The 17,070-nt window shown below is 45.5% G+C and overlaps 1 protein-coding gene across 2 annotated transcripts in view; it reads left to right on the top strand.

The window, feature by feature from the left end:
• The first annotated feature begins 472 nt into the window (after positions 1–472).
• The window catches only part of LYPD1 (LY6/PLAUR domain containing 1), a 52,282-nt gene continuing 35,684 nt past the window's right edge, over positions 473–17,070 (top strand). The window contains exons 1-3 of one of the 2 annotated variants that reach the window (XM_057746895.1): positions 499–562; positions 690–725; positions 2,057–2,194. In XM_057746895.1, coding sequence (XP_057602878.1) covers positions 499–562; positions 690–725; positions 2,057–2,194 — 238 coding nt within the window. Of the gene's footprint in view, positions 726–2,056; positions 2,195–17,070 lie in introns of both variants that reach the window. The other variant, XM_057746896.1, reaches the window with a different exon arrangement.

Below are 17,070 nucleotides of genomic sequence, written 5' to 3'. Positions count from 1 at the left end.
GGAGAGCGGCCCCGCAGCCCCAGCCAGGTGGCCGGGACCCAGCAGCCTCCGGGCGCGCCCAGAGGCACGTAGTCTGCCTACCCCCGCTCCCGGGTCCCGCTGACAGCGCCCGGCAGATCCCCGTGGCACCTGCTGCGCCCTCCTCCCTCTTTCCCTGGTCTCCAGCCTCCCGGCCCCGGAAAACTACCTTCTCCCTCTCCCCCTCGAGGCGTACCAGTCCCGGGGACGTGCGGAGGCGGGAGAGGAGGGCGAGCGGAAGGGGGTGGGGACGTGAAAACACTGTCCCAGCCTTCCTCGCTCGCCACCCCCACCCCAACTCGGCAGCCGTCACGTGGTGCCTGGAGTGGGAGGTGGGGAGAAGAGGCGAGACTTTTTTGGGTGCTCCGGATCGCCAGTAGTTCCTTCAGTCTCCGTCGCCAACTCCGGAGACGCCGTGCTCCGCCCGGGAGCGCGAGCCGGGGGAGCGGCGACCCGCAGCCGGGAACCCCGGCGCGGGCGATGCGGGCGCCGGCGGCGGCACCTGCGGCTCCTCTTGGCGGCGGCGGTGGCCTCGGCGGTAGCAGCGCGGGCCCCAGCAGCCTCGGCAGCCACAGCCGCTGCGGCCCGGACACCCTCCGCCGCGGACGCCGCTTCTGATGCGCCTGCCCGCTCGCGGCTCCGCGGCTCCGGGAGGATGTGGGTCCTCGGCGTCGCGGCAACTTTTTGCGGATTGTTCTTGCTTCAAGGTAAGAAGCGGCCAGCCGTCCGTCCAGGCGCGCACACCCCACCTACCCGCTAGCCCCTTTGCCTCCCCTGGGCGCCCACCTCGGGGCCTGTGCTGCGCGGGGGGTGCCAGCGGGAGTTTGGCGGCGGCGAGTGGTGCCCAGAGACGCTAGACCGGAAAGTCTCCAAATCCCGCGCTGCAGGAGGAGAGGCGGGAGAGGCGGATACTGATGGGACTCGGGCTGCAGATGCTTGGGGTCCGCGGTCGAAAGAGGAAGCTGGGCTCGGGAGGAGGGGAGGTCCGAGCCGTGCTGCGTCTCGGCGAGGGAACGGGGGCGAGAGTCCGGGAACCCGCCAAGTTATCAGGCGTCTCTAGGAACCCGTGGGAGTGGCGCCACCGGCAGGTGAGCGGCACGCTGGGCAGCCTGTGGCCTGGGCGCGCCGAGGCTGGGTTGCTGTGCTCCGAGCGCGACCGCTGTGGGGCTGGGAGGCGGGGTGCGCCGGGTCCCGGGCTCATCTGCCCGGGAGCCGGGGGAGTTAGATCTAGATGGGAGCTCCTAGATCTGAGCGGAGCAGTCAGGCTGGAGCGGGGAGAGGTGCAAAAACGAGACCGACTTCCAACCCAGCTCTGCAGAAGCTGGGACCCCGACTGGGAACCCTAGCCAAACGGAGCCCTGAAAGCGGGGAAGAAAAGACTGTGCTGTCGCGGCCAAGGATGCGCGCGCGCGCGCGCACACACATACACACAAGCACACACGCGCGCGCGTCCCTTCCCACCCGCCGCGGCCACCCCTGCTGCTCCGGCAACCGTCCCGAAGAAAGGCGGGGGACTCGGGGCGCTTAGCGTCCTGCACTTTCCTCTCCAGCTTCCCGCGTCGGGAGCCTCGGAACCACAGCACCGGAATGCCGGCTTCAAAAATAGAAGAAAACTGAAAAGGCGTCTGCGAAGGCAATCGCGAATGGTGCTAAAACAGTAATTAACTCATTTGTAACCAATTAACAATTAGGCAAATCCTGCGACGTACACTGGAGCTGACGCAGGTCTCTGGAGCTACTCTGTTATCGGGCTGCATATTCCTCCTTTCAACTTCCATGGGGGAAAGGCCAGGTGTGGTGTCGGATGGGCTCTTTGTTTCTAGAGCGTGGGTCCAGGGGTCGCGGGCAAAATCCCACTCCATCCCGCAGGACCTTCTGTAGCCGCGCCGCCCTCTACCGGATTTAGCCACAGCCGCCTTCCTGGGAGACCCAGGCGTGCGGGAGCCGCGGCTGGCTGGGCCGAGGAGGAGGATGGATGGTGGTTTCCAGGGTGGTCTCTGAGAAGCTGGGTCTGAACCCGACTGTGTCTGTCCCGCAGGCTTTGCGTTGCAAATCCAGTGCTACCAGTGTGAAGAATTCCAGCTGAATAACGACTGCTCCTCCCCCGAGTTCATCGTGAATTGCACGGTGAATGTTCAAGACATGTGTCAGAAAGAAGTGATGGAGCAAAGCGCAGGTAAGAGCCCGGCAGCCCTCCGCCTCCTCTCCTCTCCAGCCTGGGCCAAGGTGGGAGTGAGGGGGCCGTTGCATTACAGGGAAAGGGATTGACTTTTTGATATAATGCGCACACTGGTTATCGCAGATTTACTTTTACAGTGCTGGGAAAATGAAGCGTTCCAAGTTACTTTAATCTCGTTAGAGTTAATTACCAGGGTTCCTCCCCAAGGGACTGGCGAGGGGCAGTGCATTTAAATGAGTGGCTCTCCTCTTTTTATTTACTCCTCTCACCATTCTCTGCTAAAAGCTGCTCCGGAGACTGGAAAATATATGGCTAACCAAGTCTGCTTGGGCAACTAGACAGTAGCCTGTGAGTACTGTCAGCCTGAAATATGAAGCTAGTTGAAGTTCCCAGAGGTCAGCGCTTGAAAAATGTGTTTTGTCAGAGAGCCACGCCATATTTCTTTGAAGAACAGTACAGGATCTTTATTTAATTTTAGAACTAATGCATCAAATTCCAGGCACAGATTGCCAAGATCTTTCAAAGGAATGTAGTTCCCAGCCCCAGAAGCTCAGCTCCTGGTAGACTGACAGAGGGCCTGGACATGAGGGGAGGAAAGAAAGGGGTCTTGTGAGAGAAAACCTCACTCATTTCCTGCAGAGTCTTCTTAGGGAGCTGGGGCTCCCCAGCCCCTCCCAGTAGTCTCATCAGAAATCAGAATCCCCCTAAAAGTGCAACTGGAAATTTGGGGAAATTGGGTGAACTGGAATTTCGATTCCAAGGTCAAATTCATGAACACAGACTTTGCCATTTTAAGGATGTTGAAAAGGTGGGTGAATGATATTAAATGAACCCAAGCACTGCTTCTCTTGAGTTTGCTGAACTGCCCTGCCCACGGAGCCTGGTGAACGGTCCAGACTGTTAAGTGATGCCCTTACCCCACTGGCAAATTAATGCAAGGGCTCTGGTTTTAAAGCCAGCACCTTGGGAAAGTAGTTTTTCTCAGAGAAGAGTCTGCAAGTGCGTAGTGGCTTACCACACGGTTTCCTGGGAAGCAGTTAGCTGGTCGCTGTGCTGTGATGCGGTGTGTGCAAGTGTGCAGATGACTTTAAAGCCTCTTCTTTATAGGTCATTATCAGTCTAGGTGTGGATTCTTTCCACCAGAATCACTCTTCTGGGAAGTTGGAAACATAATTGCTCTCAAGAATAACCCCTCAAAAAAGCAGCACGCGTTGTTTTGTCACATGGGATTCAGGCTGTTAAAAAGGCAAAACAAAACTTGGTGATGATTCTTTAGCTAAGATTGATAGGGGGTGAGTCTAATAAGTTGTTTCTTTTCTGCTTGTTTCATTCCTGAGAATTTTATCTGAGCAAAACTGGACTGCCCTCCTACCTGAGGAACTGCTGTGATTTTCCTCACAATCACTCTGAACACTTGATTGCATCTCTCAAATATTTGTAACTTTGTTCCAGGCGGTAGTTTAGAGACCAAAAAAAATGGAGATGTGGACACATTAGAAACTTCTTCATCCTCCTCTAGGCCACTGCTTACCTGGGTATCATGTTTCATAACCTGGGATATGGTTGCCATGAGGAGAGAAAAAGCTATGAACCAAATTACAGCCAGAAGAGGTGTCTCTCTGTGAGCGATTTCTTGCTCTCTAAAAGTGTACTTGAGATGAACAGTACAAACTCCATTTTCAAAGTGTGGTTTTTCATCTTGCCTCCCTCTCTCCTCCACCCCACACTGTAAAAGAAAGAAAGAAAAAAAGCACTGGCATAATAACACCCAGCTTCTCCCTGCAAAACTGTAGCACAGAGAGTCCATCAGTGCCTGACCTGTAGTTGCTATTAGCTGGGTCAACGGGGGCACCTTGTCTCCAAAGCAGGTTCCTCTGGGCACATGTCATTGGCTAGAGGGTGACAGACATGGAATAAACAAGGCAAGCTCAATTGTGAAGTTTGAGAAACAGAAACAGTTGATGGGCTCAAAGGAAAAACCAGTTTTGAGGGGAGGGGTGCAACTTCTGTGCACGTGGAAACAGGGCATTCTGAGTGTGAGTTCAGTAGAAACCAGCCAAATGCACGTTTCTGTGTTTTAACGTGTGTTGTTTGGGACAGGGTGGTGGCGGGAGGAGGAGTGGGCTGAAACTTCCAGGGCACTTCCATTTTCATCATGTGATGGTTAAGAGACCAATCAATTTAAGTGGCTATTACCCCTCCCCTTGTTGGCAGGGTTGGAGAGCCAGCCTAAAAACTCTGATTGTTACGTGACCACAGCATGGTAAACTCTTCACGGTAGCAACAGCTGACTCCCGTTGTGTGCCCTGTGCACCAGCCTCTTTCCTTGTGCTTTACGTAAGGGAATCCTGTGAAATCTGAGAGTCCTCTTTTGAGGCCCCTGTTTCCCCAGGCCATGACCCACCAGTGTTTAATTCCACTGCAGCATCAACTTCTGCCTTCTGGAGAAAGAAAGTCCCACCTGTTCAATGATACTATTAGCAATCGAAGTCAGAATCATTTCTGCTAGATCAGTAACATAATATTCTGAGAATTTTAGTGCTTTGGAACCGAAAGCGTTTTTGATGTTATTGTTTTAATTTTCTTAAAAATCACATTCACTTTTCTATAAGAAAAATCATAAAAGGGGGTTTAGCAATCTTCTTTCTACTCCATCTCTTACAACCACCTCCTGAATTTCTCCTTTAACAAAGTTTGCCACCTGTTGTAGTTCATACACAAAAATTAACCTACATTTGCATAAAGATAAGTAAATATAACAGAAGAATCATATTTATATGGATGAACCATAGTGGTACTTGATTATTAGTTAAGGGTGCACATTGGAATCTGGGAGTTTTGTTCAAATCCACATGCCTGAGCCCTTCCCGGAAGAGGCCAGTTCTGGAAGTCTGTGGTGTAAGCTGGCTGTGGGTCAGCCCCCCAAGTGACCGTGGGGTGCCCCAAATTGAGAAGGTCTGGACCAAACTTTTTGTGTTGTAGAGGAGGAAAACAAGGGCCAGAGAAATTAGATGTTTGGCCCACGTCTGTCAGCCAATTGTTACTGCAAGGCACTTGCTTCCTGGGCCAGCACCTTACAGAGTGAAATACACGGCCAGGGTTGCCTGCAAAGTGCTAAAGACTTAGTCCTCATGCCCGCCAAATTCACCTAATAGGCTTAGTGAACTGGGTTGAGTGAGCCACAAAGTGAATTTTGCAAGAACGGAAGAACCAACTAGCAAGATTTGTAAAGTTTGAGTGCTGTGCGGACTGGCATTTTAAATGGACTAAGATATTAGTGAACCAAGTGAGTTTGACATTAAGCAGGAATGAAAGGCATTCTCTTTCCAAAAAAAAAAAAAAAAAAAGACCAGCAATGCAATATGGCCAGGCCTTCAGACACTCCTTTCTGGATTAAGTCTGCAAACTCAGCTCATGAATTTTCAGGCAGGTACATTTAATTTTCAGTTGGGAAGTACATTTAAAATTATCCTTTGCCTGTTCCCCAAAGCGGCATTCCTATTAGGTGCTGAGATTTTCTGCTCTTTTTCCTCTTGGTCATTTATGGAGAAATAAGGCATCAGTTGTGAGGAAGGGAAGGCTTCTTTCATTGTCCTTCCTAATTGATATTTAAATGTTTGCATAATGAATGACTTGTTCTCTCCAGCTCTGCACTTGAGTTAGTGTCCACAAACCAGCACCCTTAATAATGACATTTCTCTCGTTCTAGCTTATCACTGCACTCCGCAAAAATATTTCCAATATTGATTTTCACTTAAGAATAGAAGCCCCTGCCCATGAATTTTAAAACCAGGGTATAAAGAATGTGAATTTGCATTTGTTTGACAGTGCAATCTTGTAATTAGAGTTTTTCCTCTTGACTAGATACAGTGAAAGGGGCATAATTTAATTTTTATAGACTAGCCAATTTCTGCCCTTAGTAAAATATAGCTCTGTCAGTGAGCAAAATGTTACAGGTTCTACTAAACCTTATTTAAAAGTTAAATGCAGTATATTGAGAGAAAGTTCATGGTCTGAATCAGTAACCTAATCGATCTCTTCACCCATCCTTTGCAACAGGCATTAATCTATTTGTCTGTTTTGCAATACACGAGTTACTGATTTATATGCCATGTTGCATCTACATTATGGCTGTATAAGTAATGGCTATTTTCCTTTTGGATTAGTTAGTTGCTCATTGAGTTGCCTTATTTTCTCATGAGCTATCAATAGATATGAGATAGCAAGAGAGGACCTGGGGCCTCTAAAAGAATCAGTAGTCCACTCTTAGTAGAAAGAAGTGAAAAGTTAACCACAGCCTATGTTCTCTTAAGTGTGTGCTCTGCTTAATTTCACCAAGATTTAAAATAACAGTCTTTGGGGTGGGCTTGGCAGGAAGAAGGGCCAATTTCACTAACCAATATTATTGCACAGTCCTTTTATACCTGGATTCTTTTATTTCGGGTGCACACACGGCATATATATGTATGTGTGTATATTTTTAAATTTTACCTGTATATATTTGCACACACAAGCATAATTCTTGTGAGAAAAGAAGTGAAAATATTGCATCCACCTTTCTTGCCGCTGTTCAGATCACACAAAGATGCTTTCTCACTTTTTTCCCTAGAACATCTTTGTTTAGAGTACCGGTGATATGTTAACCTAGTGCCCTGCATTAGTACCGTATCTTTTTCTCTTACCTGTTCTTTCCTGTCATCTCCCTTTTGAACATCCCACCTGCAGCCCTTACTTTCTCACTCACAAATCCATTTTGAATCAACCAGATAGGGTACGGACTCCACTCTCAGAATAAAATAAAGAACAAAATTGTAAAAAGTTGCCATGTTTTAACTTTGCCAAGGAGACTGCAACAGGTTAAAAAACTTAAAAGGATTCAGGTGTCAAGAAAGATATCCTCATATATTAACACCGGCCCTGCTAAAAAGGTTTCCATGTCAACCTCAATAAAGTTATGAATTACATGGGGAAAGATTCGGTGTGGTGAATGTCAATACCACCACCTCCTTTCCAGCAGGACCCTGAAAGAACACCTCACTCTCTAGGGCAAGACATTTTGCCAGTCAGATTGTTCACTTAGTTCTCGAGATACATCCATCTCTTTCATGCGGCAAGCACAGCCAACTTCTCAGGAGGTCTTCGGAAGGTAAATATGAGATGTCTTTAGTCCCTTGCACTCTCCTGGAAGTAAAGCATTTGTTTATGCTAACTTTCCAGCTGAACAAGCAGCCTGGGCTGACCTCCCAGCTCCGTAGATGAAACGTTTGAAGATTGATCCGGCTTTTCCCATAACACTAATTCCTCCCAGTACGATTTCATGAAAGCTTCTGTCATTGATGGTTTTCCTAATGAGTTTAAACAGAGAGGCTTCAAAGCTGGGTTTTTTTCTCCCAAGTGAAAAATGGAACGAACTAGGAAAACAAAACTCACCGTTTCCTTTGAACTTTGAAATCTGCTTCCCGTATATACCTGAAATAAAAAGATCTGAATATACAGCCTGCTTTCTCTCTCTGCCTCTCCCCTTCCTGCCTTCCTCTCTCCCTCTCTTTCTCATTCTTTTGTTTGTTGATTGACTAACATAGGTTCCAATGCCCAAACCTGGCAAAGGTTTATTATCACACTGTGCAGTAGTAGTCCACACCTCAACCCCTGTTGTCAGCAGTTGAATGGAAAGGAGATCTATTGCCATCATGCTTGGTAACTGTGGAGAGGTTACGTAATGTCCCAGGGGCTTAGCTTCCTCTCCTGTAATAGGTAGGAACAGGCCACCTGTCTTCTTAAGAGATGCAGCAAGGCAGTGAGGAATGCTGTCCGTATAACCACCTTAAGGAACCAGTCCTAAAGATGGAAACCTGCAGGAATGCTCACCAGGAGTTGCTTCATTCACTCTCCACAGCTGCCTCTGAAGGCTGGCCCAGATACCTTAGCCTAAGTTACTCTGTACACGGTTTCTTCATTTCTTAGACTCAAGGAGTCCTTGTGTGTAACCTTTCTTTCCTTAAAATAGAGTCCTTATCCTTAGCGTGGAAGGTTCACAGTGAGATAATATCCTCGCTTGATAGTTGGTGAATCTGAGATGCAGAGAGATTTAGCAGTTTGCTCAGGACCACACAGCCAGTGGGACTGAATTCAAGTCCTTTTCCTTCCACAGGAGTTGTTTTCAACCACTCTAATGCCATTCTTTTTTTATATTTTAATTACAGTATTATTGAGATATAATCAATGTACCATAAAATGCATCCTTTTAGAGTGTATAATTGATTTGTTTTTAGTATATTCACAGAGTTGTGAATATAATCTAATTCCAGATACATCTAATTCCAGAACATTTTCATCACCCCAAAAAGAAACCCTGTAACCGTTAGCTGTCACTAATCTGGGAACCACTCATCTTTCTGTCTCTGTGGATTTGCCTATTCTGGACATTTCCCATAAATGGAATCACAGAAAATGTGGTTTTTCATGACCGGCTTCTTTCCCTTAGGATAATGTTTTCAAGGTGCGTCCTTTTCACATCCCATTTTGAAGTGCATCTTTCCTCTTGCTCGTGCAGGGGTCTGGAGGGAAAACTCAGGTTTGGCAAGTCCCTAAATTATAGCGTGGGGTGCGATGAGATGGGATAGGAGAACGCATGGTTGCGAACCTGAAAGTCCATTGGCTAATTAGCCACTTTGCTGAGTTGAACTAACAACCTTTGCCAAGAGCAAGCTGTCCCAGGGAGCTGCAGCTCAAAGGAATTCATGTTGGTCAAGACTCTGCTCTGTGCCAAGCACTGGGCTTCCCACCCATCGCCTCTCTGTCCATTGCCTCCCCAGCCGTTGCCATTTGTTAAAGAGTTAATCTGCTTTTCCCTAGGGGGACCTTGAATTAGTTTGTTAGCCATGAGAATCCTCAGGCATCTAGGTGGGCTATTCCTGATGCCAGAAGCCCTTATCAGTGATCCCAGCTGCCCATCCCAACATCCGGCCTCACCCATAGACGGCAGCCCTCAAGCCTCCTGCGCCTCTTAATCTAGAGGAGATCTTCATTTATAATTTCACAGGTGAGAAGACCGTGGCACAGGAAGTTTTCTTTCCTGAGAGCTTAAACATCTTGATCAGTCCATTTCCCTTTCTTCCCTTGAGGCTTGAGGGTAGAGCCGGTTGAGGAGTATTCTGGGGAGGGATTTGGATTAAGGAGACGGGATTCTGGCATGGTTTGATCATGTACAATGAATACTCATTAATACTCATACCCATTACAACGAATGCAAATCTAGCCTTTTTCTCCCAAACCAAATCACTGATTAGAGCCTTTATGTAGGCACAACTGTTTACTCGTTTAAAAGGTATAAGTTTCTTCTGTTATTTCCTTCTCAAAGACTAAACTGGATTCTTCTTTACCTTGTGAAGCAAGTGATTGTATTCTGGGGGGAAGAGAATTGCTATTTCCTCCCCTGGGCCCTCCACAAAGGGCCACATCTATAACACAGGCGCTTCAGTAACACCTGTGATGAATCTGCCTGCGAATAAACAAAAGAATTATGGTGTAGGTCACAGATACCTTTCATCCATGGTAAACTTTGGGCTGTGGCTACATTGTGATTCAGAAACTGTTTCCACAAGCTAGAACTATACTGCATATTCCCTTATTAATAAATTGCTTCCAATCTTCTGATTGCCTCCAACAGGCCAAAGCAACGCAGCAGATGAACTGAATTAAGTGCTTTCGATAAGGTGAAACCATAAAGAGTTTGTAATAAATTGCTTTTTTTTTCAACAATGCATTTAAATAGAATAAAGCAGTGATGGTTCACAATGTTGATTCCGAGCTTTATGACTTTGCAAAAAAGCAGGGAGAGGGACCCAGAGGCAAGAGTGATGAAGTGTCGTATTATTTTAAGGAAGTTGTGATACTTGGTCCAGTGCATTTCATTTCTCACTGGACATGGACAATAGCTTTTTATGTTTTTCTATTTCTTGGACTTGTTGGCAAGAGCAGAGATTCGGTGGAGACAGTACCAGGGGCGGGTGGTACTTGGGGCAGCTCTCAGCCTTCAGCTCGCAGTGGTCCACGTGTGCTGCACTCGCTGTGAATACGAATGTACAGAGCAGCTTCGGATGCCCTGCGCTGAGGCTGCTTCAGAGAGCATCGGCGCAAGCAGGTGTATTTAAAGTGACACTGGGTGATGGGTTTTGGCGCACTGTTTCGTTGCTTATGCAAAGTCTAGCAAACCACTTGGGTCTCCAGTAACTTCAGAGAACCAGTTCAGAAATAACAAAAGGCTAGGCAGGTTGACGAGTTTTCCATCCAGTGAGGACATCCAAATGGATCTTGTCTTCAAAGCCAGCCATGAGATTCTTGTGAGAATTTCCGTGGCTTCAGAGGGAAAGCCTGAGAGTGGGTGGGGCCGCACCTGGAAAGGGAAGAGTTTGCTGACTTTCTCTGAAAAGGCCAGACATCATTCTACTCAGCCTGTCACTGGCTGTTGGAAGGGAAAAAAAGAAGAAAGCAAGTCAGAAGCAGAAGTTTTACGTAAGAGTGGGTTAAGATCCAGAGAGGCTAAACGAACCTTGTAAAAAACCTGGGTCTGTGCGTAAAAGCCAAGTGGGGTCCCTGCTTACCTGCGCCTGAACTTCTAGAATTGACCTTCCCCAGTATCAGTGATGACAGGAGGATGACAGAGTGATGCTCTGACAGTTTTATCTTTGTTCAGTGCTCTCCAGCCAGCAGTTTGCCTGGCGCTGGATCCTCTAGTATTTGAGACTATCTTTTCCTAATCGAATTGTAGCTTCATTCACTAGTGTCCATTCCTGGTGTTCATTTCTGTGCCCAGGGCTCCTGAAAGCACACTCTGTCTACCTCCCACTTCTTTTCTCTCTCTCTGTTTCTCTCTCCCTCTCCCCCACCTCCTCCCTATCTCTTTTTCACACACAGACACTTACATTCACTCACTGCTATGCGGACACCCCACAAATATTTGCCAAATGAGTATGCTTGAAAAAATCAAATTTCAAGCTGAAATAAATAGGTTTATCTCTCAGTATTTTAAAAATATTATACTAAAAATGAGGGAGCTTAAATCTCTATCATAAGAAGAAAAAAAATGTTGAGTATACTTTTTGCTTTTTCGTTAAACTTGAGTCTATTAATGCCTGCTAGTGTCCTTTAAGGAGCAACTCTGAAGTGTAATCCACCCCAGTTTTTCTAGTAGGTCAGCTTGCTTTTAAGGCTGATCTGGCTGTGCTTGAATAGGAGTGTTTTCTGGAAACATACGCACCCCTCCTTCTACAATATTCAGCTAAATTGGTAGTCAAGCCTGCTAGAGATAGGTCATCACCTAGCCAGTTCTATCAGCTGGAGGTTTAAGTTACTTGGAACTCCGTGACATTGAGATCTGCCGTGGTCATGAACTCCCTTAGGAAGAAAACCAATCCCCCCACATAGTCATAGTCCCGCAACAAACCTTTGTCCCCACCAAGCCTCTTCCACACCGGAGCTGCATGTTTAAAATACAGATGGATGTATCCCACAGGACAGAGGCAATCCAGACTTTCAGCTAGGGGATGTACTTCTAAACCATTTAGTTCCATTTAGTTTTGGAAAATTAAACCACAGAGGGAAGCAGAAAAAAAAAAGACGATGTTTTATGTTTTTGTTCTCCTGTGGTCTCTCTTGCACTTACACTGTTTCACTAGGCTCTCAGAATCCAACTAATTGCTTGTATTCTTGCCTCATTTATTGAATATCATTAATATCATTGTCATAAAACCTGGATGCCATTCTTAGGTTGAAGCTCAAAGAAGTTCTGGCTGCAGTAGCTTCAGGCATCAGGAAGCATTTTGGTCTATTCCCTCATTGGTCTATGGGGCATAGTTTCAAAAGAGAATTAACCAGCCATTGCTGTTGCCAGATTCCTATATGTTGTTACCTCCACTCTGGACCTCACTTTCTGTATCACTTAAGAATGTCATTGGCAGCAAGTAGTAGAGACTTCAGCCATAAAGGCATGTATTGTTTACCTAACAAGATAGTCCAGAAGAAGGGTGTCCTGGGGTTGTTTCCACAACTCGATGATGTCATCAAAGACCCAGGTTTTCTCCATTTTCCTGCTCCTTTTCCTAAGCCTTGACTTTTTGTCCTTAGGCTAATTGCCTCTTGGTTGTAAAGTGCCTGCTTGTATTCAATCAAACAGAAGAGATAGCACCAAGGAACTTTTCTCTCTAGCTTTCCCTTTTAACAAGAAAACAAAATCCCACAGTCCCCCCAAGGGACTTCTCCTTATCTTTCATTGATCAGAACATTGTCTCGTGGCCACTGTTTGCTATAAGGAAGAAAGCAGCAGGTGGCTATTGGGTGGCCAACTGTCAGTGTCTGCCAAATCACTTTTTGAGAAATCCTTGCACAAAACTGGAAAGAATCAAGCACAGTGCTTCCAGGGCTCCCTGGAGAAAGAACAGAGGTGATTTCCTCTTCTGAATGTCGCTCACTCTTTTGCTGAAAACAAACACTGAAATGCATCGTCAGAGGACCTCCATTATGAATCACTGTTACATTTTTTTTTTTTTGGCTGTGCCTCAAGGTATGCAGGATCTTAGTTCCCAGAACAGGGATCGAACTTGTGCCCCGCCCCCCGCCGCAGTGGAAATGCCAAGTCCTAACCACTGGACCACCAGGGAATTTCACAACTGTCACATTTTGGAAAAGGAAAGAAGGATATATGCTAGCAAGTAATGTCCTGATGTTTATTTCAAGGTGTATGTGAGGGACTTCCCGGGTGGTTCAGTGGTTGAGACTCCGCCTGCCAACGCAGAGGACATGGGTTCAGTCCCTGGTCCAGGAAGATCCAATATGTCTCGGAGCAACTAAGCCCATGCGCCACAACTACCCAAGCCTGCTCACCTAGAGCCCGCGCTGAGCAACAAGAGAAGCCACCACACTGAGAAGTCCGTGCACCACAACGAAGAGTATCCCCAGCTCTCTGCAACTAGAGAAAGCCCACGAGCAGCAACCAAGACCCAATGCAGCTAATAAATAAATAATTTTTTTTTAAAAAGTATGTGACATTTCAGGGTTTTGGTTCACTGAATGATGATATATGAGTATAAATTTTAGTGTGATGATATTTTCTACAGCAGAGAATGATGTGTTTGTGGCAACAATTACAAGGGTGCCTCGAGGTAAAAGCTTCGATGTTCTCGGCTTATCCCATCTGGAGCCATTATGCCACCAAAGACTCTATTGTTCCTAATTTGGGTAAATTTGTATGCAAGAAATGGATTATTCATCTTTGGGCCCCATGGTGTTAACGTTGCCATTTCACAACAATAATCAGAAGGACTTCAAGGTTAAAAATGCGAGTGTGGTTTCATAAATCATTGAAGGGCACTGTTAATACTGAGATAATAAGTCATAAATATCTGTCCCCTCAGTCCCCCACGGCAAACTGGGGAACAAAGACACCAGCTGAGGAAAAGCAAGTGTCTGTGCAGAAACCTTCCTGGCTCAGAAAGTTATAAATGAGCAGACAAGTCCACATCTAATGTGAAACTCAAGTAAAACTAACAACTGGCATCATACATTATGGGGGGTTGTTTGCTTGCTATAATTAAGTTTGCGTCCATGGTTAACAGCCTTGAAAATTAAACTCGACAACAAAAACTTTTGAAAGGGGTAATCAAAGGCTTCCAGATAATGAAGTTAACACATTCCCTATTATGAGGAAAAAGAATGTTCTTGCGGTATCTTGTTTCATGTCTGTTTTCTTGATGGTGTGGCTGTTGTTTGAACAGACACATTTGCTTTTGCTCTTAGGGGTCAGTGGGGTGCCTTTGCGTTACCCTCAATTTCTGGTTCCACCAACTAGGCCACGGTGGGTGGATGGCTTGGCCTCCGTACGGATGTGCGATGCAGACCTTGGCATTTCCCTTTTTATTTGGGCCTTTTAGAAAATGGGCTGTTAGCATTCTTGTTTGATTCCTGTGGCCATCTGCAGCTCCAGCGGAGGGGGCTTCTTTGGATTTTCACATATTCATATCCACAGCAAAGGAAAAGTACTTAAGAGCCAGAACACAGAATTGTCCAGGAAAAAAACCACCTCCCAGGTCTCCTCTCTTTATGTCTGATGAATGGTGCCCATCTTGGCAGTAACGAGGCACAAGTGCTTGTAGATAACCCTCTTCTTCCCAAGATGTCCTCATTAGGATTCAGAGACTATTAAAATTCCTCTCATGGTGTTTTTCAAGAGGAAAAAAATACCTGGGAACAAATCGGAGATCTTTTTTCTCCCAGTTTCTTTCAAAACTCACTGAAAATGCATACAGTTCATTCCAATTACCCATTTCCAAGCATTTTTCTTTGAGGAGCTGTTCCTAGTCCTGCATGGAATATTTATTGTAATGTAATCATAACTCCCGTGCAGTAAGTGTTGGTTATTTTTTGAGTTGAGGAAGATTAGTCTTATTCCCAGACGGGTATTCACACAAGTAGCAGTTTGCCATCAAAGTTCGACTTTAAAACTAAATTGTATAACATGGGGTGCAAAGTAATGGACTATTAAAGGCTCTTTTTAGGAATTTGCATCTCTGTCCCAGCAAAGAGAGCATGGTGGTCCATACAGAAGAGAGGATGCATCCTTTATGTTTCTATTTTAATTGACCATTGGGGCAGAGAATAAAGCAAGAAAACTAGGAAAATAACTTACATGTTTGAAAAGCATGCTTATAGCAAGTAGGTCATAGTAGAAATGTAGTCCCACACCCTCTGGGGCGGCCCAAAGTTGCATGTATTTCTGTGTGTCAGAGAGGGGGATGCACAATACTCCAGGTCCTCTTTCTGCCCTAATTCAGCTCAACTCACTCAGCAAAAACAATGTTAAATGGTTTTTGTTTCTGATTCTTAAAGTCCAGAGGCTATTGGAGCAGAAGATTAGTTGGAAAGTGCTTCCCAATCCCACAGGCAATCACTATAGAATTACATGCAAACTGGGTCAAATAGAACCTGGTGGGGTTTAGAGGGTACGCAATGGTTATCAGCCTTCTTTCTTACCCAGGTTGGGAGCAAATTGAGAAATAAAACAAGGAATAAGACAGATGAGGCCCAAAATATCACCATTGTTACTAAGACAGACTGAGTTAGGGGGAATAGGTTTGGGGTGAAATTCAAACAGGTATCCCAATTAGAATCTTTCGATTAGGTGGTTTACCCAGTCCAAACAAAGCCAGAGAGGGGCCTTTCTTGCCCCAGGGAGCAGGCTATGAGCCACTCACTCCCGAGAGGGTAAGGAAGGGAGTGGGCAACATATGCCCGCTGTATTCTTCTCAAATTTACCAACCAGATATGTCACTCCACCGCCCTTGGGGAAGAGGGAACAGAGGCCTAGAGAGGCCAGGAGTTGCGCTAATTGAGGGAACATTGGAATAGGGAGAATGCCGCTTCCCCAGTAATCTTTCCCCAAGCCCATCACACTGAGAAATAGTCATTTCCGCAGCCCCCACAGCCTTTGAGGCACGAAGGAATTAAACAGCACAGATGTTCGGGGCCACAGCTGTCACCTACACGGACATACCCAGGATACTGGTCACCAGCATGAGTGGTGGTCAGTCATGTGTCACCGAAGGCTTTGTTTGGATAGAACATAGAAAAATATCATAGACTTGTCCCTCACCCATACCAGTGTCTTTTATGAAAACTTTTTGTTTTGAAATAATTTGAGACTTACAGAAAAACTGCCAAAATCATAGAGTTTCCACATACCCTTCACCCAGCTTTAGCTAATGTTAACTACCACTGTCACCGTAGTACAGTGATCAAAGCTAAGAAATTAACATTGGTGCCATGCTGTTCATTCAACCATGGTTTTTATTTGGATTTCACCTGTTCTTTCCTTTTTCTGTCCCAGGATCCGCCCCAGGGTCCCACATAGCATTTCATGGTCATGTCTCCTTATTTGCCTCCGATCTCAGTTACCAGTTCCTCACTCTTTTCTTGTCTTTCGTGATCTTAACACTTTTCTTTTTTATCAAAGTATAGTTGATTTACAATATTGTGTTAGTTTCAGGTATACAACAAAGTGATTTAGTTATACATATATGTATGTATGTATCTATGTTCTTTTTTTTCAATTCTTTTCCATTATAGTTTATTATAAGATATTGAATATAGTTTCCTGTGCTATACAGTAAATCCTTGTTGTTTATATATAGTAGTGTGCATCTGTTCATCCCAGGCTCTCAATTTATCCCTCTCTCCTTCCCCTTTGCTAACTGTAAGTTTGTTTTCTAGGTCTGTGAGTCTGTTTCTGTTTTGTAAATAAGTTCATTGGTACTCATTTTTAGATTTCACATATAAGTGATATCACATGATATTTGTCTTTCTCTGTCTGACTTCACTTAGTATGCTAATCTCTAGGTCCATCCATGTTGCTGCAAATGGCATTATGTCAGTCTTTTCCATGACTGAGTAATATTCCATTGTGTGTGTGTGTGTGTGTGTATACACACACACACATATGCGTACATATATATATATATACACACACACAGCACATCTTTTTTATTCATTCATCTGTCCATGGACATTTAGGTTGTTTCCATGTTTCAGCTATTGTGAATAGTGCTGCTGTGAACATAGGGGTGCACGTATCTTTTTGAATTATAGTTTTGTCCAGATATGTGCCCAGGAGTGAGATTGCTGGATCATATGATAATTCTATTTTTAGTTTTTTGAGGAACCCCCATACTGTTTTTGACATACCCTCTCCACCATTTGTTGTTTGTAGACTTTTTAATCATGGCCATTCTGACCAGTGTGAGGTGGTCCCTTGTTTTGATTTGCATTTCTCTAATAATTAGTGATGTTGAGCATCTTTTAATGTGCCTATTGGCCACCTGTAT

This window comes from Hippopotamus amphibius, chromosome 8, assembly GCF_030028045.1.
Source record: "Hippopotamus amphibius kiboko isolate mHipAmp2 chromosome 8, mHipAmp2.hap2, whole genome shotgun sequence".
In the NCBI taxonomy this organism is placed as follows: Eukaryota; Metazoa; Chordata; class Mammalia; order Artiodactyla; family Hippopotamidae; genus Hippopotamus; species Hippopotamus amphibius.
The sequence above is the reverse complement of the archived record's forward strand: the minus strand, read 5'-3'. Positions and strand labels throughout refer to the sequence as shown.